At 49.7% G+C, this 26547-nt stretch overlaps 2 protein-coding genes across 4 annotated transcripts; one reads left to right on the forward strand and one right to left on the reverse strand.

Moving 5' to 3' along the window:
• Positions 1–8: 8 nt before the first annotated feature.
• galcb (galactosylceramidase b) lies at positions 9–2989 on the reverse strand. The gene has a single exon (XM_061749395.1). It carries the CDS (start codon positions 2929–2931, stop codon positions 844–846), a length of 2088 nt encoding a protein of 695 aa, XP_061605379.1. The 5' UTR covers positions 2932–2989; the 3' UTR covers positions 9–843.
• Positions 2930–25270, forward strand: tbc1d16 (TBC1 domain family, member 16). Of its 3 annotated transcripts, XM_061749389.1 has the most exons (13): positions 2930–3213; positions 5663–5864; positions 6567–6729; positions 7561–7806; positions 12151–12333; positions 12407–12554; positions 13615–13779; positions 15216–15364; positions 17936–18070; positions 20021–20207; positions 20298–20477; positions 21289–21435; positions 22507–25270. In XM_061749389.1, exons 1-13 carry the CDS (start codon positions 3010–3012, stop codon positions 22750–22752), a joined length of 2355 nt encoding a protein of 784 aa, XP_061605373.1. In that variant the 5' UTR covers positions 2930–3009; the 3' UTR covers positions 22753–25270. The 3 variants fall into 3 exon arrangements, with proteins under 3 accessions (XP_061605373.1, XP_061605372.1, XP_061605374.1); XM_061749388.1 differs by having other exon boundaries at positions 20021–20477; XM_061749390.1 differs by lacking the exon at positions 5663–5864 and having other exon boundaries at positions 3088–3213; positions 20021–20477.
• Positions 25271–26547: the final 1277 nt, after the last annotated feature.

Raw genomic sequence — 26547 nt, forward strand, 5'->3', positions numbered from 1 at the left:
CCTTCTCATTCTCTCATCGGTCACTTTATTTGGAAGAGTTTTGATTAACTTCATTATTTGAACAAAGAGTATTGCAGTATTGCGTTGCATTTTAGAATCTAAAAAAATGTATGAAAAAGTAGGAAGTAGGACACGAGGTGCTACATCGATATAAATTAATACACAAAACATATCCCCCAAAAAACCCATCGAATTGATTTGATCATCATTCTAAGCACAGTTTAGGATTGCAGATGCAAACATTCCATTTCGAAAGTCAACAGTTTAAAAGCAGAAATAATAGAAAGACTCAATGAAAACCAGGAAAACTTTTGCCAGGAATCTTAACATCAACTACTATATTATTATTATGTCGAACAGTTCAAGTTTGGAATTCGTTAAGGTTTACAAAGGGTTTTGTTTTGTTTTGTTTTGTTTTTCCCAAGAGCAATCATTTATTTTCACATCTGTATTTATTCGAATAATTCACTGGAAATTGAGTCAGGAAAAAACTTTTGTAATTAGTTTTCTTGAATCCAAAGCTTGTCTGAAATCCAAAGGAAAAGAACAAAACTTGTTTGTTTGTTGTTTAACAATGAATGATTTTATAAATTGACATTTTTATTTTATTAGGTGAATTTAAATAATAGAGTTTAAAGCTTGTTACTCAAAAGAAAATGATCAGTGATCCTTCCGGCACGCAGAAACGGCGTGGGAACTTGAAATGTCGTCGGCGACAAAACAACATTTGAGCAAGTTCGGTTTCAAACCGTCGCATCATCAATCGCTCGTTGTCGCGGCAGGAAGTCCACTCGGCTGGGTTTCCGGGTTCCCCAAAGCTCGTCCAAGTATTCAGTGAAACGCTCACGATTTAAGACGCGCTTCTCCCTTGGTCGCCTTCACCGCAAAATTGTCAAACTGGGCCAGCTCGAAGGAGCGCGTCCCGATGGCAGCCCAGCCGTTCCTGGGCGTCAGCGCCACGGCGTTCTCCCACAAAACAAAACCATTCAGCCTTCCCGACGCCAACGGGCCCCGTACGCTGAGCGAGAGCGTGTGCCAGTCGCCCGCCCGCGTGCCAGACGGCCCTTCGGCCAGAATCGTCAGACCGGCCAGGTCGTCGGTAACTTTGTACGTTCCGTCGGCAAAGATCCAGAAAAAGACGCCCTTGGCGCTGCGGACGGCCTCGCCGCCTTTGTCGACCCTGGCCGCGATGAAGACGCCGCCCGTCCGGGCGCGCTCCATGAAGACGTCGCATTCGACAGTGAGATCCCGCCACGCGTAGTCGCCGATGACGCTCAGGGTCTGGTCGGCGTCCGCCGCCCAAGAGATGGGCGGTCGGGTCACGACCTGGCGTAACGTCCGGGCGTGAGGCCCGGGATCGGTCAGGTTGGCGTAATATTCAAAGACCCCGGTCTGGTCGGCGAAGTTGGGAGCTTCCGAGAAGGGAGCTTCCCGGACGTTAAAGTCGTCCTCGTACTCCTCGGGGAAGGGAGCGGGGGCGGGCGGATCCGGGTGTTTGCCTTTGTGCGCCCCCGTGATCGTGCTGACGGTGTAAACTTCGTCTTCGGCGAGACTGAGGGTGAATGTGCCATCGGTGAGCGTCAACGGTCTCAGCCGCTCCATAAAAGCGGGCGCTTTCGTCCGGAAGTTGAAGCGGGACCGCCATATTTCCAGACGCCGGATGGAGGAAAAGGACCCTCGCAGCCGGAAGGTGGCGTTTTGCGGGCTCACCGAGTACGGCGGCAGCGGCGGCCTTATGCATAAGGAATGGTCGTGGCTCATGGTCTCGATGACGAGCGTCAGATTGGCTTTGCCGTCCGTCAAGGCCACGTAGCTTCCGCCTTTGGCCAAATGCCCGACCGTCTTCAGGTAGGTCCACCCCGGCTGGCTGAACTGCGTGGTGTGAGCCGTCATCCAGACGGGAGACTCCACGGCGTAGTAGCCGCTCCAGGGCTGGGCCGCGGTCATCAGGCCGTCTCTGGCGAAGGGCAGCGCCTCGTAGTAGCTGGCGACCAGATTCCAGGAAACGGTGGCGCTCATCAATCCGTTGACGTAGTTCTGGTTGACGAGGCGCGCCCAGCAGCCTCCGCCGACCTCGTCGTTGAACGTGCTGTAGTCCTCCGAAGCCCACAGCCTCTTGCCGGTCTTCAGGGCGTCCGCCGCGGCGGCGGTGCCGGGGTAGTGGGCGCCGATCACGTCCACGGCTCGGCCGAGCTCCGGGTCCAGCAGGATGGCCTGCGAGATGGGCTCCCACAGGTTGTCGCTGGCGATGATCCCGACTCGCTCCAGGCCGCTTTTGTCCAAGGTGGCGCGCAGCAGCTTGATGTAGGCGCCGTCGAAGGGGCGTTCGTTCCAAATCCCCACGTAATCGACGTCGAGCCGGTGGAAGCGCTTGGCGCCCACGATCCAGCTGACGACGTAAGCCGCGGTGACGTCAGGGAAGTCGTAGGGCCACTTCTTACCTCGGCCCACCCAGCCGGGGAAGGCCCACGGCAAAGCGACGAGCGTCACGTTCGGGTTCCTCTTCTTGGCCTCTTTCATGAGCCACCATTCGTAACCCCGGAAGTAGTTCTCGTCGTCTTCAGCGTGCATGTGCGACGGCTCCGTCCCGTCGGTAGTTTGCGCGTCGCCTCCGATTTCCACCTTCAGCATGTGCAACGAGGCGCCGAAGTTGGGCTTGAAAAGATAGTCGAGGACGTGGCTTCGGTAGGGCTCCGCGTAATTGACCAGGAGTCGCGTCGTCGCCCCTCCGCCGCTCAAGCCTCCGATGCCGTCAAAAACTCGTCCCAGTCCCTCGGCGTCGTTCAGCACGTAGGTCTGGGAAACGCAGGAAACCACCAACAAACTCCAAAAGGTTCCAAGGAAAACAAGGCTTCCGCACGCCATGGCGGCCGCGCTCACCTTTGTCACTTCCGGGGTCGCGATCAAAGTCAAGCGAGGAAGTGACGACATGTGCCTTTCGACTTAAAACAACAGCAGCGTTCCTATCCGCCCTTCGACTCCGTCACGCAACGAGGCTTTACTTTGAAAATGTTTTCCGGAAGTGGAATATTTGCCGGCAGCGAACGTTGGAGTGACACCAAAGCGGCGGTGAGAAACGTGTGGGTGACGTCACAGTCAGACGGAACACAACACTCGGAGCCCGTCGGCGGCGCCGGTCGTCGTTCCCGCAGACCGAGAGAGGCTGACGTGGACGCCCCCCGTGGCCTGTGGACTCCCGCGGCGGAACCCAAGGTGAGGCCAGGCCGCTTCTCGGCCGTCGGACACGGTCGGGTGCGCGCCGACCGTGCTCGCTAATTACGCGTCGTCGTCGTCGTCGCCGTCGTCGTCCAAGAAGAAGACGAACTTGAAAGTTAACCTGCGTGAAGCGTCACGTGAGGCCTTTGCAGCCCCGAAAGTGCGATGCGGCGCGTGGCTGCGGGCCCGTCTGCGCTGGCGCTGAGCACATCAAGTGCTCCAACTGAGTCCTCGTTGACATTTGAGATGCAACGATTGACTGACGCACAGAACAACAACAACAACCTCATTAGCGACACTGAAAGTGTACAAAAGGGAAACGTGTGGACGATTTGGACCAATATTTCCGACGCGTGTCTCGGGGCCGCCGACCGGCAGCAGGGCCCCTAAGGCCCCCTGTACGGGGGGTTCCCGACAGCGACGCGGACTGCGCCCCTCCTCGCAAGTCAAACAAATGCCGGCATTAACTATTCACCGGTTTGTGCTTTTTCTGAGGCAAAACTCTCTTTCAACTGAAAAAGGTCGGTTGAACACATTTTCAAATCAATACAAAACTTGATTTGGCTCCATTGATCGTTTGAAAAGTGCGATTGGTCACGCGCCGATCAAACCGTTGACCTCCGCTGCATTGACCTCCTCCAATCAGAAGTCTACTTGCTTTGACAATGACAAATGGAAACGAGGTTGTTGGCAAGTTTGGCTGCGCGAGCGCTGCAAGAAAATCTGGAACGATTTCAACTTGTTGTCTTGTTTGGGGGGAAAGGAAATCAAGAAATAAATAAAAGAGTAGTACAATGGGAAAAATTAACACCTTTGACGTCCATGAGTTAACTTGTCAGATATTTTCCACAATCAATGGAATACTCGTTTGGACTTTGAAAAAAAATCCGCTTTTTAGAAAGGAAAAAAAAAAAAAGACAATCTTATGTTGGAAAACCAAATTCCCATGCAAATGGAAATGCGCCCAACACACAAACGCGATGGCGCGAAAAGCCGGATTTGTCCACAAACAGAGCAGCAACACATATAGACAGATACTCACACACATACATTCATTGTCCCCTGCAAAAAAATGACTATTACTGCAGCCTACTGAGCAGTTGTGACCATCTTCTTCGTCTATATGCAGGAATGACGTATGCATGTTTATACTGCCTCCTGGTGGCCAAAGGGCACACACAAGAAGGTTTAATTAATTACTGTTTAATTATGTTATTACTGTATGTTTTTATAAAATAAATTACTATAGAGTGCTTTTTTAAAATTCAAAATACTTTACAAAAGTGTTTTTTGGTTCACCTGCTGCCAGGTGTCATGAAAAAGCGCAGTCACCTCAAACGTGTTTTTCCGGATGCTTTGTCAACGAGGATGTCCTTTTCTTTTTTAATCCAACTGTCATCCTGACTGGTAAGACGCCTGAGGTGAGAAACCTGGGAACCTTTTTTTTTTTGGTGACCTCTATTCTCGGCTCAGGCTTTTGGTGTCAAATTCCGATTCAAAGAATGACAAAATATCCTTGACGTCCAAAGATCAGCAACCTGAAAACAAGCAGCCCGTGCATCCAACTGACCCGTGGAGGTCACCGTGTGCCCGTAGACCAAAATAACCACGAGATAATCGAGCAGGAGAAGGAAAATGCCTCTCCAGTCTCAAGTGATCCAATGCAGCAGTTGCGGAAGCAAGTCGATATCGTCGTGTGATCGACTTCTCGGTGTTGCGGTGTTCGCCTTCCCGGCAAACAAAATTCCTTTGGAGTGACCGCCCTTTTTTGTCTGTTTCCACCTCTTTAGAGTGAAACTGGCACAGTTCTAGCGCCAAACTAAACTTTTAATCTTATTTTATTTTTTTTTATTTTTTTCTCCGAAGCAACAGTCTGAAACCTGAACGAGTTTACTTGCAGGGATTGTTGTTGTCTTGTTCGTTTTGAGGCCTTTTTGCCGAAATCAAACCGCAACATTCCTGCCGGGGCGCTTCCCGTCTACAGCCCGGCATCAGGAAGTAGCCCGCTCGCTCAGACGCGCACCGCGTGAGTGAGGCGGAAGAAGCGGAGAACATTCCTTGGACGAGGAGGCGAGTACGTGTCGGCAAGTTGGGGCCGACGGCGCGGCGCAAACAGACGTGCGGAAAGTCACAAGAAAGCACGTCAAGCTCGAAGTGAAGGAAAGCACTTGTTTGCTGGTGGCGTCGTCATACGAATCGCTTCATTTGTATGGCGGCTTTCAAACATGTTCACAAAGTGCTTGGACAGACGGAATAAAAGTGGAGAGAGTCAACTGTTTTGTTGCCGATGCGCGCTCGGATTGTCGCGCGTTTGCTTTGTGCTACTAGTGCGTGTTGTTGACTAACGGTGGCGCCAAGCAGCAGTTGCCAAGACACCGCAGGCAAAATGAACACGTGGAAGGAGAAGCGTACAGCTGACGTTTCCTTGGCTTTCTCCCCCACGCAGGATGGGCCCCGCGTCCCGCTTTCTGAGGAGATGTCACTGGGTCGGCTCCTGCGGCGCGCCTCCTCCAAGGCCTCCGACCTCTTGACCTTTAACCCCGGCGCGACGCTGCGCTCGGGCTCGGACGGCGAGATCGTTTACTCCAAAAACAACGTGTGCGTGCACCCCGCCGAGCCGCTGCCCGGCCTGGCGGAGCACCACCCGGGTGGGTTCGCGCCCGTCCGCTTCGCACTTCGAGTCGGTGAAGACGAGAGTGCGAAGTGAAGAGAATGAAGCCCAAGTCGCGGGTCGCCTCCGATCCGCCGTTAGCGGCTGTGCGTCACTTACTTGCGCAAACGCTAATTCCTTTACGAGTTAATTACTAATGTTAAAGATGTTTTTCAGTAATTTGATTAATCAAATTAGCCAACACCTATTTTGATCATTGTGTCGCGACATCGTTCAAATTGAGATTGTGCAAATCCTCATCATTTCAGCCAATATGCTCAGATTTCTGTCATCCTTCATGACAGCAAAGTAGAGCAGTTTGACCCCGGAAGGAATTTTCCATGATTCTTTGATTCAGTTGTAATGGTTTTGAAGGGCAGCACTGTGTCCTAGTGGTTGGCACACCTGCCTCGCAGTTCTGAGATTGGGGTTCAATGTCTTCCATGTGGAGTCTGCGGGTTCCCCCAGCGCGTTCATCGGTTTTCTCTGCGGCATCCCCAAAAACGGGCACGTCGGCTTTCAACGAAGACTCTTAAATTGTCCGTAGGTGTGAATGGCGGCTGGCGATGAATTGCCGCCGCAGGCGTCCCGCAACCGATTGAGCTTCATCTGTACTCTTCCCTGTTGTGATTGTGCCACCGCGTTACCTTCTCCTGCCGCTGCCTCGGCTGCGCTCACTGTCGCCTGGCGCCCCCTGCAGGCTACCTGTGCGTGCACGTGGAGAAGGACGAGAGCCTGGGCACCACTCTCATTCTGACCTGGGTGCCCAACTCGCGCATCCAGAAGCGGGACGAAGAGGCCATGCGCTACATCACGCCCGAGAGCTCGCCCGTGCGACGGAACGCGCGCCGCGGAGGCCGGCGGTAGGCGGAGCTCTCTCTCTTGGCGGTCGCGAGACCAGCGCTACGGCTAACCGTTATTTTCATGATCCGTCCATTGGGCGATGGTTTCAAATGCGGCATTATTTCAAACTGGCAGTACACTAAAGTGCACAAACGGGTTGCGCCTTGAATATCCCTCCAGCTCGTAAAGTAATACATTATCATTTAAAAAAAACAAACACTAAATGTTCAGGTCCAATTGCTTTAAATAGGCCACGGACCAACACAGAAACATTCAAATGTATCCTATACAATAGCCGCAAAAAATCGAAAGTTCAAAAGTTACTTACATGAGCTTTTCAAAATGACTTCAAATATTGTCACTTGTAAGTTTGTTTGGCCAGCAGAGCATAAATATGTATTTGTCATTGAAAATGAGCACTCGGATTTGCCATTTTCTCTCCTGGGGGGGGGCGCCGCTGCGCGTCGAAAGCGTCAAGACTCGCTTGCGCTTGGTTAATCGGGATCCGATACTTCACCAGCAGCGCTCACGTCGTCCAAATTCAGCATCTTGATTGGTTTAGAGATGCAAATCTGCGTTGCGCGGGAGAGAAGCGTCGGGAGATTGATGAAATAACGGCGCCGCGCGACCAATCGGAAATGCCATTCGTTGCCGACGCTCTTAATTACTTGCTGTTGCGGCCCCGCGTGAGAGACAAGACAAGAAATGAAACGGCACCCAGGGGAAGAAGTAAACCTTAGTTTGACGCTTCAGGATGCACATTTGGAAGGAAGTAATAAAAAGTGTCCCGGCAGCGTACGTTGCGTTTTTCCCTAAATGCTACCAGTGCCGTCTTAACGTCTCCCCTGCAGACGGCACTCGCGCCCCCCCGCCGCACAAGCGGAAGACGACGAGGACGAGGACGAGGAGAGGAACGTCGCCCGCGGCTCCTCCGCCGACGAGGCCGACGAGGGCTCGTGCGAGCTGTCGGACGAAGTGAGCCGCGACAGCGCCACGGGCTCCGACTCGGACACCTTCTCCTCGCCCTTCTGCTTGTCGCCCGTCAGCGAGGCGCTCCGTGAGGGCGGCGGCTCCGTCTTCTTGGACAACGACTGCAGGTCAGTGGGTTGAGAAATCGTCGTCGTCGTCGTCGTCGCGCAAATGAGATTCTTCTTTTTCGTCGCCGTGGAGAACATTGACGCACAAAGCGTTAGCGATAGACTGATTATCGGCCGATATTCGACATTTCAGCACAGATCGGCATCGGCCTTTATACGGCAGATACTTGGGCAGATTGAAACTGGCTCAAACCGGATCATTCGGTCCGGTTTTGGCAGTGAATGAGTTGAAGTTGCTTCGTATAACTTCAACTGAAATCTTCATGTGAGATGCAAAACCGTAAGTTTTCCCCAAAAAGTAGCTACAAAGCGCATCCTTTTTTCTCCATAACGAGAATGAAGTTGAGGATTTTTACAGGCTAATTCAGCCGTCGTTGATGTTTCTTGCTTCCGGCCTGTAGACCTCCCCGTGAACCGCCGCATTATTATTAGCGTTATTACACTTGTATCATCGAGAAGTGATATTCTTCCCTGATTTGCGTGGGAGCGCTGAACGCATGCTGACCCTTTCTCCCGCTTCCTCCGTTTTGTGTCGTCGGTGATGCATTTGTTTTGGGATGTTTTTATTGTTGTGTTTTTTTTACATTTAAAAAAAACCAAACAAAAAAACAATGTTGATTACTTTTACGTAGGCTTAAATGAATAATTTTTCCCAATCATGTTTTCCATTTTAACAAAACGTTTTATTCGTCTGTGCAAGAAGTTGTGTCAGTGTGTGGTTCGCAGTCAAGCGGCCCCGAGTTCGAATCTCCCGTGTGGAGTTTGCAAGTTCTCCCTGTGCGTCTTTGGGTTTTCTTCCTCCCACGCCCCCAAAAATGCATTTTAGGTTGATTGAAGCCCCTCAATTGTCTGTAATTGTTATTTGCTCTGTGATTGGCCAGTGTTTCGCTCCATCTAGCAAAAAAAAAAAAGGATATTCCGTCGTTACTTTTGTATAAATGTTGTGACACTTTTTTTGTGTCAATTAGGGAAAAGATACACGCTCAGCAAAGGAAAACCAAAATCACTCCAAAATTGGCTGAACTGGGAGACTTTTGCACCAGTTGCACCAATTTGCCACAAAGTGGCGCCAAAAGGAAAGGACTCAAGCCCCCAGGTTGCATTACCGCCCGAGTCCAGGCGGCGGCTCCCTTCTTTGTCTTTCGACGTCGGCTGCAGGTCGATGACGTCACGAGGCGGCGTGACGCACAGTGGCGTTAATCCTCATCCCTCACGCGGCTCATTAGCAGTTTTCCTCGGAATGGTTGTCTCCGGCGAATGTCGGAGCACGTCCGCGACGCCTTTTTCGCCTCTCGGCAGCCGCCGTGCGACTCGGCAGCGCTCCGACGCTGCGACGTTTACTCCGCGCCCCCCTCTCGCCTTCTGCTGCTCTTTCGCTCATCTGTGTGTGCGCGCGTGCATTTTCCTTCCTCTCCGGGATTCTCCTTTTCCCATATTTGTCCCACCCTTGTTTTTCAAATGTTCCATCTTTTCCTCTCTACTTGCTCATTCCGAATATGTTTTTTCAGCCCCTGCTCAAGTGTTGCCCCCCCGCCCTCCTTCCCTCCTTCCCTTCCTAAAGTCTGTGTGAAGCCCTTTGATTTCCAGCGCGCCTGGGGTTGTTGTGCTGGGCTGAATGTCAGCTCGTCGGATTAGAGGACGGGAGAGGGGGAGCGAGAGAAAAAATAGCCGGCCAAAACCCTGGAACTGTCTCCATCTCCCTTTCTCTCACACTCACTTTAATTGACAGTGTTAAGGGGCCAGGCACTGGAAACATGTCACTTGGAATCATTCAAAGAGAAAAGGCCGCCTATGGGAGAGCAAGAATTGGATGAAAGGGGGGAGGAGGAGGAGGGGGAGGGGGAGGAGAAGAGAAGAATCCACAGCAGAGCTTTTCAAGGAGTTTCTTGACACTTTTGACCAAAGTAACAAGTGCCAAACGTTTGCTGCCGGCCGGCCAGGCCTCAAGCCAAGCGTGCTGGGACACTTCATTAGGTACGCCGGCGCAATCCAGTGCAGGGGTGCGCCTCGTGTGGGCACGAGAGAGCATCTGATCCGGACCCCCGTCGAATTCTAATCCCAAATGAAGCCCCCGGGAAGGTTTTGAATGTACGACCCCAATTCCAATGAAGTCGGGACACTGTTGTTAAAACAGAATGCAACGATTTGCAAATCATGTTCGAGCTATATTTCATTGAATCCACGACAAAGACAAGATAGTTGATGGTCAAACGGATCAACTTCCTAATCATGACCTTAACAGGGTCATGTTTCCCACTGTGTTGCATCACCTTTTCTTTGAACAACATTCAACAAACTGAGGACGCTAATTGTTGAAGCTTTGGAGCTGGAATTCTTTTTTTTTCTTTCAATCAATTGATCAGTTTGAACATGACATATCTTGTCTTTGTAGTGTATTCAATGAAATATAGCTCGAACATGATTTGCAAATCATTGTATTCGGTTTTGATTTGTTTAACACAACGTCCCAACTTCATTGGAATTGGGCTTGTATTTAAACTGCAAATGCTTTTGATAAATAACAATAATGACGTTCTCTTTTGTAAATTCTTATATATACTATATATAATTACTGTGCACCCTTTGAAATTGCAAAACAAAGAATTTGGAAACGCCACACTGAGACAATTCAACCTTATTTGCTTTTGCAAATTTATGTGCTTTTAAAACAAAACAAAAAATAATAATGACGATATTAATGGTTTTAACGTTACTAACCTTGAGTCGTTAATCATTGCTGTCAGGCAGAATTCCAAAATCACTACTTGTCAGGAATCAAAGGAATAAGTCCATCTTGCATCTTTCAACTTGTTTAAGTACCTGATATTGCTATCATATGGCACTGTGCACCAGCATCAACGCAACACCCCAAATTTCATATGATAGAAAGGAAAGAAAAAAACAACAATCAATCACTACTTATTAGCCGTCCACATCAAAGTGTGCGCTTCACTAAAGCAAATAACCGCGGTTACATCATCTTCCCCAAATCCTCAGGGCCACGAGCGATGCAATAAATAAAACACTTTAACGGCCGCAAAAGAATCCGCACGCAAGTCGCCTTCGTGGACGACGAACTGCTTAATAAAGACCCAAAATGTAAAGGGCCAGCACGCTAGCTTAGTGGTTCGCGCTTGTGCCTCACAGCGCTCAGGTTTGAGCTTCCGATCTTGGCTTTGGACTTCCTGTATGGAGTGAACGGTTAGAGGCTAACATTTCATTTGACATCATGCTGCATGATTGTTTGACTTGTGAAGACTACTCTTCAAGACTTCAACAAAAACAAATGAAATGATGATTAAAAAGCACCTGAGTGTTTGGTGTATTTACAGAGGAGCGCGGCGTTGCGCTTCTGGGGTTTGCCCTGGCTGTATTTAGCGAACACTTAGCAGAGCGCTAATCCTCCCGCTCCCGGCGGGGCCGCGAGGGCTCTGTCTCCTCTCGGGGTCGTAGCCGCCGGCTTCAAAACAGACCCCCTTTTTTTTTTTAAAGCCGGTTCGGCCGCAGTTTGATTAGTGGTGTGACGCGCGAGACCAGCGCAACTGATAGCAGGGGGAGAAAGTGTGCGTCTGATTCCGTCTGCTCACAGGGAGGAAAGCGTTATTTAACAAGACAAGAATGGAGTGAAGATGGCAGACATTGCTCGCCCCCATCAATCGTCCTCGTGTTTTACAAGTTCCAGATAGGACGGACGCCTACGTGTCTTTTGCCTGAAGCGTGTTTTTGATTTGTGCGCATTCTTGCAAACTTGGCGGGCAGCTTGTTACATGAGAAAATAACCCTAAAAGGAACTCATAAATAAGAAGAACGCGATGACTTTGTAGAATGTTTTGAATAAAGTGTGACTTGAGTTTGGAATGTCGGCGGGTCGGACGCGTGTCAGCGCTTTTTGCTCCAGTTCTCACCGCTCGCACGTCAGGAGACGTGTTTGAAAGTGCGTCGTGCTCATTAGCGTCTGTTGGAAAGAGTCACCGATACCGGCCGCTCAATCTTACAATTCCACAACTCGGCCCGTTAGGCCTGGTTTTTTTGTTTTTTTTTTGTTTGTTTGTGTAGTTCTTGTCCTTGTCCATCCTTGTCGCACCATTGCAATCCTACCTTTTAGTGTGTGCGTGCTTGCGTGTGCGCCGGCAACAGAATAACTTTGTACTCGAGTTTCAAAGCCGGGAACCGCGAGGTCGCCCCAGGAGAATCGCGGTTGAATGGAAGACGGCATGAACGCTTTACGGATGAAAGTATCGGGACACCCGGGCTAACGTCATCCCGTCGTGCGCTGGGCTTTCCATCAAGTCCCATCTTCAGAAGGGAAAAATGGAGAATGAATGAGACAAATTGTGTGGGCAGGGAGCCGTCCGAGGAGTTCGCGCGCCGCTCGACGAGCTCCGCCTCCGCCTCCAGCCCGGAGAGCGACGGCCAGTCGCAGGGCGCCCGGTGGGAAGAGCGGCAGAAGGCGCTGGCGCTGGAGCGGCTGCGCGCCGTGTTCCGGGTGGACCTGGGTCACATGAGGTCGCTGCGGCTCTTCTTCAGGTCTGCTGGGGAAAGCGCCAGGGGAATAGGAATTTTCCAGCGGGACTAGAACGTCCTCGCCGTGCCGTTGCAGTGACGACGCGTGCGCCGGCGGCCAGCTGGTGATAGCCAGCCGAGAGAGCCAGTACAAGATCCTCCACTTCCACCGCGCCGGCCTGGACAAGCTGGCCGAGGTTTTCCAGCAGTGGAAGTGCTGCAGGGAGACGCGACTCAAAGACCAGGTGGGAAAGTTCACCAAACACGCAAAAAAAGAAATCAAGAGAAATAAAGACGCAAACAGCCGTCATTAATTAGACCTCAGCCACAGCGCAGTGGAGAATCTCAAACCAGGTCATCTTTCTTCTGGGTTGTAGTTCAACTTTTTCAAAATAATCGTCAAACGTTGACACCGCCGAGTGACTGAAGTCTCGGCGAGTGGGCGGAGTTCTGCCCGACGTCGGCGAATAAGTTTTGCTGCGATTGAAAATTGGAATCGCAGGCGAAAGTCCCGTCGAGTCGGGATCTTTGCCAAGCGAGATCCAGCCGGCCGCCGCCAAGCGGGACCGGTCATGCGGCGTACGCAGCATATGTGCTCTATGTGTGTTGTGTTTTACAATCACATTGAACTATAATCATCATTTCATACGTACGCGCGGCTAAAAAGCAAAGTGTGGAGAGTCTCGGGTTTCTTTCTGTTGTAGCGAGTTAATGCGCGTGACGGTGAGTTAGCAGGTGTCCGGTTGAGGCGGCGACTAATTCGTTTGCGGTTGTGAGTAGAGTCGCGTCAATTTGGCGTCGAGGATCCCTGAGTCTGATTGGGGCTCATTTTGGCTAATGCCTTCATAGGAATTCTTCCAAAATGGCTGCCTCTACTCAAAATGGCCGTCTTTCTGCCAAATTTCGTGTCGGTCGGTCAAAATTGATGCCTGGGGCATCTAACTTTCCATTGAGGGCCACTTCATGAGATTTTTGATTAGCCTATCATGGCAAAAATCCCACTCAATATATCAAAAAGGGTCGTATGAACACAAGCCGATGAGAACGTAATCTCCTGGGCAGAGCTGCGCGGTGAAGCTAACATTATGTCGATGAAAGTGCCAACTACCTGGCTACGTTATGCGCAGCGTGTCGTCCTTTTGCGATGTGAGCTTTCATCACTGTGCAAAATCCACATCTCAACTGTATCAGTGACGAGTTGAACTTTTCCAAAGAAGCTTGGTTTTAACGCCAATCTGTTGCATTTTCCGGCTTTTCCCCTCGTCGTTTCCGATGCGTCTTCTGCCTTTCCCCGTCATTCGCCAGGTGCCCGACGAGAAGACCTGCATGCACTTTTCCATCCAGAGGTCCGCGCCGCCGTCGGCCGAGAGCCACCCCGAGGAGAAGCTGTACCGCAGGCTGGACGTCAGCACCTGGCTACGACACCTCGACGACAACGGCCAGGTGGAGGAGGAGTATAAACTACGCAAGGTAGGCCGCCGTGAAGCGGGTTTACGCGATCGCGTTCCATAAAAGGCGGTCTTGACCTTGAGCTGTGAGGGAAGGCTCCCGTCGCCCGTGTTCGCAAAGTAGCCCGGCCTCACATTCACACTCTGGCTTCTGACTCTTGTCTTTACACGGAAGGAAAACAAATGAAAAGAAGTGCAAATTGTTGTGCGTGTGCGTCGCTTGGCCAGCGACACGCTGTGAGTCATTTGAGACCTCTGGGCTTGACTCACCCCAACGTTCGGCATTTACTGCAATGACTCGGCTCTGATTACGTGATGACTTTTTTTTGCATCGGCAAACGAGAACACTTGAACATTTTTTTTGTTTCAGCGTTCATTCTTCGCAAACGCGCCGCGTCAGGCGCACCCGCACATCGAATGAGATCCAGTGCGAGAGCCGTTGCGTTCAAATCGGTTTTGTTTCGCTCTGCGAGACGGACGGATACGGTGGAACCTTGAGCACAATGGTTCCCCCCCCCCTCCCCCCGCCCCCATCCATTTTCAGTACCGCGTATCCCCACTAGGGTCGCCTTGCCCAGTTGACTTTGGGCGAGAGGTGGGCTACGCCCTCAAGCGGTTGCCGGCCCCGAGTCCAACTGTCGGCATTGTGAAGCTTTGACGGAGCGCGCTGGCACTCTTTGAAGGAACGTTGTAACGATCTCGGCATAAACGCGTATTGAGTTAACCGCCGCAAGACGAATGAAATTCGGTGTAATGTTTGGAAGTCGAGAAGCAGGTTTGCTTACTTTTGAACATGCTGTACAAGTTCCGCTCCAGGGAACACACCCACAAGGCATAAATAATAACAATAATCCATTCCAAAAGCAAAGAAGCCTTTTGGGTTGAAGACGAAACGAAACGTCTTCCATTGATTCCAACTTTGTGTCCAAAGAAGCCAAATGATGACGTGAAATCAAATGAAGTTTAAAAAGATGTAAACTGCGTGGTGACACGGGACGCCTCACTCACTCACTCACTCACTCAGTCAGTCACCGGCATACTTACTGTTTTTCATTTGATAGTTTGATATTTAAGGCCTAGAAGCGTTTTCGTCCCGATATTTGCTGTATTTCTGATCCCATTTTGGTTGTATTGGCGCCATAGGAGCGGGACTCCCTCGCGTATTGACTCGACGGCGAGCGGGAGAAAAAGCCATCTTGAGGCATTTTTTTTTTTTTTTTCCCCAAATGTCTCATCTTTGGGACGTTCAAATTTGAAGGTTCCCCTTTATTATTTTTTTGGATTTCAGAAATTGGTATATAGCCTTTTTAAAGCGGATTAGCTTTGTTCTGCTTAGGAGGCGTTTAAGCGCAGATCCCGAGGCGGCGGCGTCTCCGTGACGATCCGATACGTTCCACGTGACCTCCGGGCTGTTTTGACAAGCGTCTCTTTGTGCTCTCTGCGTTTGCCCTGCGCCAGGCCATCTTCTTCGGGGGCATCGAGCCATCCATCCGTGGCGAGGTGTGGCCCTTCCTGTTGCACTACTACACTTGCGACTCCACCTCGCAGGAGAGGGAGGCCTGGAGGCTAGAGAAGCGGGTGCACTACCATGACGTCCAGCAGAGGAGGTGAAATGGGTTGGTTTTTTTCCAGGAGGTGCGGGGGATTTGTTTTGGGTCGTCGCTGCGCTTTACTCGGCGGCTCAATTGTCACGTGGACGCGTCATTGGCTGCCGAATGTTCACTCGGTCAAACATCAAACCGCATGCGAGTGTGCTGTGGCTTCTCGTCGCAGGCGCTGAGCAATCAATAGGAGCAATGAGGGAAGTGTTGAGCGGAGTCGGCGGCGGGTGCGAAATAAAAGGGCCCTGGAGAAAAAACATGTCAGCGCTTATCAGATCATATTCTCCTGTCAGTAAGAGTTAAAAAAACAGCTGTGGTATGCATGAACGCACGCACGCACACACAGGAGCGCGTCTACCCAGGTTGAGCGTGCATCGTGCGCATAATTCCACGTGACTGTAAAGAGGCTGATAATTGGACAGATTTGATGTGCGTGGCCCATGAACATGTAGCGTTGTCCCATCAACGTAATTAAAGCCCTTTTGTTCAGACTGGCGGGGGGAGGGGGTGGAATTCCTTTTTTAAAGGGCCGCTCGGCAAGACGCCCGCCAAAGCCGAGCGGCCGCGGGCGGAAGCGTAGCAGCTGTTCGAAAAAGTCGCTTGAAGCCAAGCGAAGCGGTCAATCACAAGAAGGTGATCAGCGTGACAGCCAAGAATGTCGTCCTTCTCAAATGATATGAAATATATACTGAGCTCCAAGCATGTCAGCAATCTTTTGACTTCCTTACACTTAAAAGTACTCACATAATGTGATGTTCACGTAAAACTCAATTATGGGATTATCATGCGCCGTAAACTTGCCTGGCCACAGCATTAGGTACACCTGATGCACTCCAATGCGAACGCTGTGTAGGAAAGGCTACAACATAGAAACCACCCTCGGCTGTATTCGGTGCCGTCGAACAACAAACACTGTGGTCCGTGTTGTTAAATTGACGTACGGTGTATGTATCAAAGTATTATATTTGAATTTTCGCATGACTGATTCATCTGGAAGTTTGACTGGCCAAAGCTGATCATCTTTCGTGCTTTTTGTGACGTTTGAGCTGCCCTAATTACTAGAACCTGATGGTTTTTATGGTATAAAGACATACATATGGATAACTTTATTAGTCCGGTGACGGCCTTATTATTATAACACAATATTCACACAGCATGTATTGCATTCGATGTACATTATGTGTAAGCGACATCACCAAAAGTGGCAAAGCGCACAGACAACCTGGACGAGGACTTCAAGAACTGTCGACGAACATTTCCACATTTGCACGTGCGCGGAGGGAAATAAATAGGATATGATGTTGTAAGTATGTCGCATATACGTACGTGTACGTCGACAGGTAGGTGCCGATTAATCCGCGGTGAGCGTTCGGCCGCTTCAGTGGCGGGTGATGCAGTCGGAAGCAGAAGCGCAGAACAGAACGTTTCAAAGAGACGCTCAAGAAAATACACACACAGCGTAAATACAACAAGGTGAAAAGGGAAATACGGGACACATTCATATATTGTAGACATAGTGATATTCAAATATTATATTATTCACAATGTGTTAAACTATACATTGTGTTTGTTTACGGTCCTGCAATTCCCTCTTGTTGAATCTCATTAAATTGCGCTGGTGAAGCTCATCAGCTATCCAGTGAGTTTCTGTTTATTAGTTTCCATGTGAACACAAGATACATACTGCAGAATCATTGCTGCTTAGCGATACAAGCATGGGAGAGGGGGGGGGGAGGGAGGGAGGGGGGGGAGGGAGGGAGGCGCCCGGCGACACAAACAGGCCACGAATAAAGAGTTGCGTGGCATTGCGTCAGGTGCGCGCTCGTTATTCCTGGCGGGCCGCGGGCAAAACAAACGGCGCTACTCAAATCACTTTTGCGTGTGATGACTCGACTGCAGTTAGCTAGCGCGCCACATAAACTGCAGTCGAGTGCAAAGCCGTCGAAGGCGTTCGCGCTGTTGCCCTCAACGGCTGAAAATAAATATCTACCACGGAGAAGTGTTGTGAAATGCCTGCCAAATTTGAATCCTTAAAAAAAAATACGCCAAGTATATAAAATAAGGCTCAAAATCATGACAAATCAAGTTGTTTTCTCCCCTCTCAAACGCTGTTGGCTTGTCTGCTGAAGTCACTAAAACTGCTGCTTCATTGAGCATTTTTCTCCGGATTACAAATAACTACTGGACGTGCGCGCGCTCACGGCCGACAATGAGGCACTCTAAAGTGGCAATGCCAGGCAAAAGGCCCGTCTCGCTTTTTCACCTTTTCCTGTGTGACACGCGCACACTCACAGCAGACAACGAGGCGCTCTGGCCACGCAAGTGGACTATGCCGAGGGAAGATGATGTCAGGGGTGCAGCCATAGCTAGCTAGCTAACTGCACTCAAGTTCTTATATATTGGGGGCATGGAATTCAAAAGTAGAACTGCAACATGTTTTAGCCACGCCCCCCAAAAATAAAATAGTTTAACCTGATGTTGTTGTTGAATTGATTTCATAAAACTCTGACTGTGGCTTGTGTGTGAAACGGGTTTCGGGTGAAATGTGTCAAACATGGCGCGTTGTTCCCCTGGCAGGTTATCCATGAGCCCCGAGGAGCACAGCGACTTCTGGAGGAAGGTCCAGTTCACCGTGGACAAGGATGTGGTGAGGACGGACCGCAACAACCAGTTCTTCAGAGGCGAGAACAACCCCAACGTGGAGATGATGAGGTGAGGCCTTCTCGCCGTCTTCTCCCCCCCCCCCCCCCCCCCCCAGCCCCTTCGGGAGCCGCAATTGACTTTGGTGCTTTTATTAGCTTTGACTAAGCGAAGCGCTTTAGCATGCATGTGCTCGAAGCTAATGGACGTCCGAACCGGGAGCGAGAGAATTGAAATAGCAGATCATCCTCCTTATCTTGCATATTTTTCCAGTTCTCTCTCATCTGTGGTGCAGAAATCGAATAGATAATCCCCCCCCCCCGCCCCCGACTGCGTCATTTGAATTTAGGAGAAAAAAAAAAATAAATGCTGCCAAGCTTATCTTTGCATCTTTAATCATCCAAACCGCTGCAGATTGTGCTCCCTGCAAACATCTCTGAGGCTGCTTTGTGTTTTTCATATTTGTGACATGCACAGAAATGTCCTCAAGGTTTTCCTCCTCTGTTTTTCAGACAACTTAATTATGCATGAGTGCTACCAGAGACGCTTTAAATTGCTATCCATTAAAAAAAACACACACACATGCGCACTCGCACACAAGAAAAAGATCATTAAAGAGCTCCCTAGTCACCCTCAGGTTGGCATGGCAACCACTTAAAGTCGGGTTAGGCGTGCGTGTGTGCGTGTTGCACTGAAACACATGTCGGAGCGTTCAGCATGTCTGGGTGGGAGCGCGTTTCTGCAGCGGCGCGGTCGTGAGCGTGCCCATAAAAGACGGCGTCATGTTCACAACGTCCGACTTGCGCTTCATACGTGCGGAACCTCCGAAGTGGAATACGCTCAGTTCCCTCGCGCCGGTCGACTTCCGACTTCTACGTTCTAATGTCAAACAAATATCTCGTGTGGTCGCGGTCATCACGCATTTATTAATTGTTCAGTAAAATGGTTTGAGCAACCTTTTTAACAACAAAGAAGGAAAATGAGAAGTTATTTGTGGAATCAAATTCCAGCTTTTGAAGATGCCTGACAGAGCGCAGGAAGAGTGCGAGTGTCAGTGCAGAGCGAAACCGCGCTTTGGACATATTGATTTGAAAATGGTGGAATGTAGATCATGTGATCTGATGATGTCACACACGATAAACCTAAAGAACTAAAGACAAAAGATTTGCTTGACTTTAGAGACTCATTCCCCCCCCCCAAAAATGTGATCTTGACAGCAGTGAACTAGTGTAAGCATGTTTGCCTCGCAGTCTGCTTATTTTTTTCCTTACTTTTCGATGTTGTGGTATTTGGCACAGTTTTCCGTATTTCCCGAGGAAGCTAATATTCCCATTTTATCAATGTTTATTCCAGTCTGTTCTCCCTTTTGCGTGCATTGCCTGAGATGGCAGCACAAAAAAGCCAAAAAGCACATGGCTCACAGTGTCTCACAGTGTCTCGGTGGCTGGAAAACTCATTGCCCCCGAATCCTCTGATGGCTATCTGCGAAAAACTGGTCCTCCAAAAGGCCAAAAGCCACACTGGTCTGGGTAGGAAATCCTCTCCAATGCTTTTGAGGTCCTTCCCTCTGGCCGGAGATTTACTTTCCCCTTATGCGTGTCTCAAAAGACCACAGACAAACAAAGTTGCAAAATGTGCACAATACCACAAACAGCTGAAGTCGTGGTGCACGGTGTACCGGTACCCAAAAAGTACAGCGATACCTCCTCAGGGGAAAACCATAGTACACCATGTTTTTTTAAGTAAAAAAAAAAGAAATAAATAGTCTCGAATGGGCAGCACCTTTTTCAGTGTGCGTGAAGAGAAATACGGGACAGAGACACGGCTCAACCTTCCAGACTCGCGCAGTTTCATCTGGAATTATTTTGCCGACGTGGCCGAAAGGCGTGTTAGAAAGCCGCACGTCAGAATTATATCAGCCGTTCAAAGCATGCGACAGGTTAGCATGCGACACAGCTCAAAGACGAAGAAGGGGCCGTTCCGCTTTGGGGGGCCGCTCATCTGCCGCCCTGTGGCCCGTAGGCGTGTGCTGCTCAACTACGCCGTGTTCAACCCCGACACGGGCTACTGCCAGGGCATGTCGGACCTGGTGGCCCCGCTCCTGACCGAGATCCAGGACGAAAGCGACACGTTCTGGTGCTTCGTGGGCCTCATGGAGAACACCATCTTCATCAGCTCGCCACGGGACGAGGACATGGAGAGGCAGCTGGTAGCGTCTCGTCGGATCGCCAAGCGAGCTGGTAGCGATACGTCGAGCGAGCCGTACGATGTGTGCGTGTTGCGTGTGCTTGCGGCGCAGATGTACCTGCGGGAGCTGCTGCGCCTGATGCTGCCTCGCTTCCACCGGCACCTGACGGCGCTGGGCGAGGACGGCCTCCAGCTGCTCTTCTGCCACCGCTGGATCCTCCTGTGCTTCAAGCGCGAGTTCCCCGACACGGACGCTCTGCGCATGTGGGAGGCGTGCTGGGCTCACTACCAGGTCACAGGAAAAGTCGCTTCCAAAGAACAACACGCACACACGCACGAACGAACAAACGTAGGCGCGTCGTGTTCCGCCATTTCTTTGAGGGAGCCTCGAGCGCAAAGCTTCACCGCAGACGACCGTATGCCGTAATAGTCCTCGCCAAGGCCCCGTTATTAGACATCTTGATCTTGCAGTAGAATCATCGTCATATGAATCATTGGCATCGATCTACTCGATCGGGCTTTCCCAACCGTTCTGTGTATATCCATAATGTGGAAAAAAGGCTTTGCTCTTTACTTGAATTCTTTACTATAAATGAAAATGAACGGAAGAAAGGCAAAGAAAAAGATTGAAAACAATATGCTGGGTTTTTGTATCCGCTAGTTAATGTTACAAATTATTTCAGATTTAAAACAAAATGATGCACTTTGTAATCTTAAATAATTACCAAACATAAAATTGGAGTATAACAAAAGACGGTTAAATAGAAGTGGCGAAAGTAATTCCAGATATTTATGATAAAACTTATCTGCGGCTTTAGGGAACATGACCTGTCTTTTTCTGACATTTCATCTTTTAATAATATTACCATTATGATGATGATGATGATAAGAAAGAGTGAACATTGAGCATTCCGAACGCTTTGGCAGCGGCAGGTCTCAGATAAGACCGTCGCTAATACATTTTTGTAATTTCATTTTTTGAATCGAGACATATTTGATGACATTGGTCATCATTTAGCCACAATAACGCGAACTTCCCCCCCCCGAGAAGCCGCAATTGTGTGTGGCCGACGACAATGAAGAGCGCAAATGTCCTTTGGCAGACGGATTACTTCCACCTGTTCCTGTGCGTGGCCATCATCGTCCTCCACGGCGACGACGTGACGGATCAGCAGCTGGCCACCGACCAAATGCTGCTGCACTTCAGCAACCTGTCCATGCGCATGAACGGAGAGCTGGTGCTGCGCAAGGTGACGCCGCACGCGGGGCATTTCTTTTGCTTGCATACGATTTCTTTACAGGAGATTTAGGTGTTCAAAATTGACGTATTCATAATAATTAACAGTGGGGGGAGAAATAGGACCAAAGAGTGGAATATCATTCAAAAATGCAACATTTGGGAAAAATAGCGTTTGGCGATGTTTAGCTTCCACCGGGCGTAAGTTGAAATCATTTTGGAAAGTCACGAGTCTCCACATTGAGAAATAGTTGCAAGAAGGCTCACAAAAGGCACGAAACGTCATTCGATATGTTTGAATTTGGCAACGGCGACTGCGCTTTCGAAAGGCAGCTCGCGGCCGCGTCGTGCGGCTCAGCGGAAGCCGCTAACAAATCTTTGTTCGCACTGTATATGAACAAAACTAAACTGTCCCGACGAGCGCAAATGAATCGATTAAGGGCTGCGGTTATGCTACATGCTAACGCAACAAGTCGATGTCAAGAAATTCATCTGTCACTGCGTATATATTTCAATTTCTCACATTTTGGTATGTTTGAGTAAAAAGAGGATTTTCCAACTTTTCAGCGGGTGAAGTCTTCAAAGGCTATTTTAGAAAAACCTCAGAAGTCGCTGACGACATGAGGTGTCCTGGCTCGTCAGTGACGTGGGGTTGCCGTGGCAACAGCCCAGACGCTATTCCCCTTATTGCGTGCCGCTTTGCCATCTGGAAGACTTTAAAAGCGCCCGTTTAGGCTCAGTTTGATCCATATTTTGGTTCTGAATGGAGGGAGTGTTGTCGCTGCGTTCTGTGAGTGATTTTCTTGCCTTGTTGTGCGGCGGCGAAGATTTATGACGAGCGTGTGTGCTGCCTCCCGCATCCTCATGTTTATGGATGCCACAGCCATTGCGTTAGCATGCGGCTGATGTTCTCCTTTTGTTTATCTCGCGTTGGCATCTTTTTTTTTTTCTTTTTTTTTTTTTTTACACAGCAGGCAAGCTGGAGGTTTTTTTTCCCCTCAAGGTCGTCGATTATATTAAAAGCTGTGTGTTGTGTTGTTTTGCCTCGCAGCTCTGTGGCTTAATGTTGTCTTCGTCCCTGCAGGCGCGCAGCCTCCTCTACCAGTTCCGCCTCCTACCCAGAATCCCGTGCAGCCTCCACGACCTGTGCAAACTGTGCGGCCCGGGCATGTGGGATAGCCGCTACATCCCCGCCGTGGAGTGTTCCGGCGAGCACCCGGACTCGCAGAGCTGTCCTTACGGGGGCACGTCTACGCCGCGGCCGTCCTCGCCCGACCCCTCGGGAGCCTCCAAATCTCGCGAGACTTTCGCCTTCGGGAAACAGTCTTGAGGAGGAGCCCAGATCCGCCGGGATTCCTGGAGTATTTCCCGCCGCGCCGTCTCGCTTTCGTGCGTCACGTGAAAGTCGAGGTCGGCGGTGCCTCTCGTTCGCCTCCTGAAGCGGCGGCCGTTCCGGCGGGGGGCGCTTCCGCGGGCTTTTCGTGGGTCGCGGCGGGGTCGGAGGTGAGCCGCGCGGGCTTCCCGCGGATCTGACCGACGCGGGTCAAAACTGAACCACTGAGAATTCATTCACAGCAAGTGAACTTTGAACCGCGCTCTCACAAAGGCGCGTTTGTCTTCAGCTAGCAATGTGCAGATCTTTATTCGAAGAGAAATATTTATATATTATATTATATTATATATTATAAGACTTTTCTCTCCGCACATACAAATCCATGCGTTTTCCGGCGTGCTTCTCACGCGGGTCACGGGCGTGCCGGGGCCTATCCCAGCTGACTCTGGGCGAGAGGCGGGGTACACCCTGAACCGGTCGCCAGCCCATCGCAGGGCGCACGTAAACAAACAACCATTCGTGCTTCCATTCACACCTACGGGCAATTTAGAGTCTTCAATCAACCTACCAACATGACATGGGCCAATCCCGTGACACTTCAGCGGAAGTCTGTTTTGCTTTTTCTTGAGCTTGTACGTTTATGCGGGACGGCGGCGGCGAGCTCACTCGCCTCGCGGTCCCGAGGTTCCGGGTCGGAAGAACCGCGAGTGGCTTCGGGACGCCGTTGAGCGACAGTCCAGTGATTGTTATGCCCATCCGGAATTCCAACTGGAGGATGGCACCGTAAATAGCGTCACGGAGTCGCGGGCTCACAACAAACTGTATTCATCCGTGATCAAATGAATTCACCGCTGCTCTGATCATCGCTGAGACCTTGACTTCGAATCTTCTCCCATTTCTGTCGTCCTTCGTGAACGCACACTGATGATCAAAATATGACATTTGCAAACGTTTGCAAAACAATGAGCAACATTTTTGCCAATTTGCAAAGCGGAAACTGAATCAACATCATTTTCTTTTGAATTGATCACGGGAATAATGGCTATTGGCAGCCTCGGAACTTCAGAAGTGGACATGAAAGTAGTAACCCTTCGCACCAATCGGTCCCCAAGAAGTCGGCGACGAGTCGTATATCATCACTCCCTCTCGTCTGAGTAGTTCTTCATTGTTGTTTGTTTTTTTTGTTTTTTTCAATCATTAAACGGTATAATAATCGCTTCATAAACGGTAAAATAAAGAAGAGGATTTTGCAATAATATTGCTAAAATGCTAGTTTGCCCTCGCATGTGGGAAAGCAGAGCCACATTCACATTTGCCGGACAAACGCAGTCCGATCACGTGTGCCGCAGCTGCCGAAGTTCACGGCTCACGCTCACACACACTCGCACCAGGCCCCGCCTCTTAAAGGCACAGTCACAACAATACACGGACAGTCTTTTCTATACATGTTGTTTCCGTGTGTGTGTGTGTGTGTGTTCAAACATGTTTGCAATGTGGAACTTTTCCACCGTTTAACGTGGCTGACGCTAGAATCTTATGCGGAAAACGGGGTGGACGCCAAATTCGGAGGGTGGCCGCGGCCGCGGCCTCTCCTGTGTCGTGTGTTCAAAATGCCTTCAGGTGCTGCAAAAATATGTCGGAAATCTACCAATTCCAAGTTGAACTAAAGTCTACCCGCCGCTTGCCGGAAAGGCTTTATGAGGTCAAAAACAGGTCGCGGAATGCGTTTGGCAGCTGCCAAAATTGGGATCGTGTGCCAAGCCAGAAGATTGAAGGTGAGGTTTTGTCATGTGCGCTCGCTCAGCTGTGGCCACGCAGGAGTGTGGCGGATTTTTCTTTTTCCGTATTTTCTTTGATTGACACTGTGTCATTACTCGCAGTCGCTCCAAATGTTTGTGTGCTTCGCTCGCACTGAACAGGCTCCAACTCTTTAGTGTGTGTGTGTGTAAAGTGGAGTGACCTTTTAAACATCTGGTAATAAGTGGAGCATAGAAGCCCCCCCCCCCCCCCCCCCCCCCCCCCAGCTCAGTCTCTGTAATTACACCATTCATCTTTGGGATTGAGTTGAAGCAAACCAAACCTTTTTTTGCACGGATTCTCTCACTGGGCTGTGGGCGCCATCTTCAAACGACTATCTGCTATCATGTTTCCATATTAAAAAAAGACCCCAAAAAATCAAGGTAAAAGTCCCTTGACCTTCTAAATATGTTTTACGTTTATGTTTAAAGAGAATGCAAAGACTTGAGAACTATGCACTTCTGAATTGCGGAGCTAGAACGTGAAGGTGTTTTTTTTCACCGTTTCACTTTACAGGGATTTCTTAATTGTTACTTTTGAAAAGACGGTTTTGAAGGCTAGCCGGCAACGTGCGGCCGGCGGCTCAATTCCAAAGAGTGCGTTTTCAATTCTCACTGCCAATTTTGATACTTTGTCATCTATTTTGGTTGTGTCCCTTTCGCATCATTCATGTGCATTTCAAAAAAGAATTTGAATAGAAATAAACGTTTGCATGAGCTCTGGACTACCTCATCTTCTCCAGCCTTCAGGGATTGTTGCTTTTTTGTCACACAGATAGCGACGGGCTGCATGCAAGAGAATCATCGGGGGGTCAAAGTGCGCGTCTGACTGACAGGCTGCCTTTGCGCGACGAACTCGTATTTAAAGCGGTCGGAGTCCAAACACGTCGTCGCTGAATGAACGGTGTTGCCGTTGGCCACTACGACATGCTGTATGACATCGCTCGGCACCAAAACGAGCCTTTTCAGAGGACAAATTCCAAATCAAAGCGCTGCCTTCCAAGTACTCGCTTGACTTTTATTGAACCGATGAAGAAGTGCAAAATATTTAACGTGTATTTGCCAGAAGTGCACCACGTCCTCGGTTGACGTCAGACGTAACCAAACATTCTGCATGAATTACTGAAAGTCGGACTAATAAGTCAGGTGACATTTTTGGGAGTATTGTTTTTTTGATGGTCCATCTCGAATTTGTTCAGATTTAAAAATAATAATAATAATTAAAGAAGAATTAATCTGTTCATTCAAACGCTCCCGATCGTAAAGTTCTTCAGTTTGTTTGTTTGTTTTGTTGTTGTTTTTTCATTCCGAGTTTAGCATGCTATGTGAAGGGCAATTTCATCTTCGAGTTAATCATCTAAATATTACTACGCTAAAACAATAAAACACTGTGGTCGAAGTACAGACTCGAAAAGCCAGTTCTTTTTGAGAATCGATTCCCAGGAATCTCGTTGGCTTGCCTGACGATTTGACGCTTCGATTCCTCCAAGAAGCGTATTTTGGTTGTGAACTTTTCCGACATAGCGTCGAGGCGCCAGCACTCAAAAGTTTCAACGGAAAAGACGATAGTGGGGCGCACAACGCCTGCAAAGCTTTCATTTGGGACAAATTGCGAAATTTATGTTATGTCATATTACGATAATGACATCAGTGATGGCTTCTGCATTATTTCATTCACTCACCCGATGAGAATCAATAAAGAATCGGATCTAAAATGGATTCAGAATCCCTTCAATCCTGCTCGATTCGCCTCCCTCGCTGAGTCAAGTGTGCAAAGAAGTCAATGACAGAAATGATATTGTCTTGAATCGAGGCGTGATTTCATTCTTTTCGACCAGAAGAGAAACGTCGTGCTAACGCGCGTGCGTACGTTGTATGGCTCTCGCGTCTCGGAAGGAGGTTCTCGTCTACGGGGGAATCGTGTTAATTCACCGCACGCCGTCGCTCAAATAGCTTTCCGAGGGAAAACGAGTCACAAATGACTTGAACCCGAACC

This window comes from Phyllopteryx taeniolatus, chromosome 16, assembly GCF_024500385.1.
Source record: "Phyllopteryx taeniolatus isolate TA_2022b chromosome 16, UOR_Ptae_1.2, whole genome shotgun sequence".
NCBI lineage: Eukaryota > Metazoa > Chordata > Actinopteri > Syngnathiformes > Syngnathidae > Phyllopteryx > Phyllopteryx taeniolatus.

Bases quoted from the DNA above. Each gene is read 5' to 3' on its own strand.
- galcb (XM_061749395.1), bottom strand. From the start codon at position 2,931: ATGTCGTCACTTCCTCGCTTGACTTTGATCGCGACCCCGGAAGTGACA.
- tbc1d16 (XM_061749388.1), top strand. From the start codon at position 3,010: ATGTTTTCCGGAAGTGGAATATTTGCCGGCAGCGAACGTTGGAGTGAC. The intron at 7,807-12,150 runs GTCAGTGGGTTG...TTGTGTGGGCAG, and splicing joins TTCTTGGACAACGACTGCAG to GGAGCCGTCCGAGGAGTTCG. The intron at 20,478-21,288 runs GTCACAGGAAAA...GTCCTTTGGCAG, and splicing joins CGTGCTGGGCTCACTACCAG to ACGGATTACTTCCACCTGTT.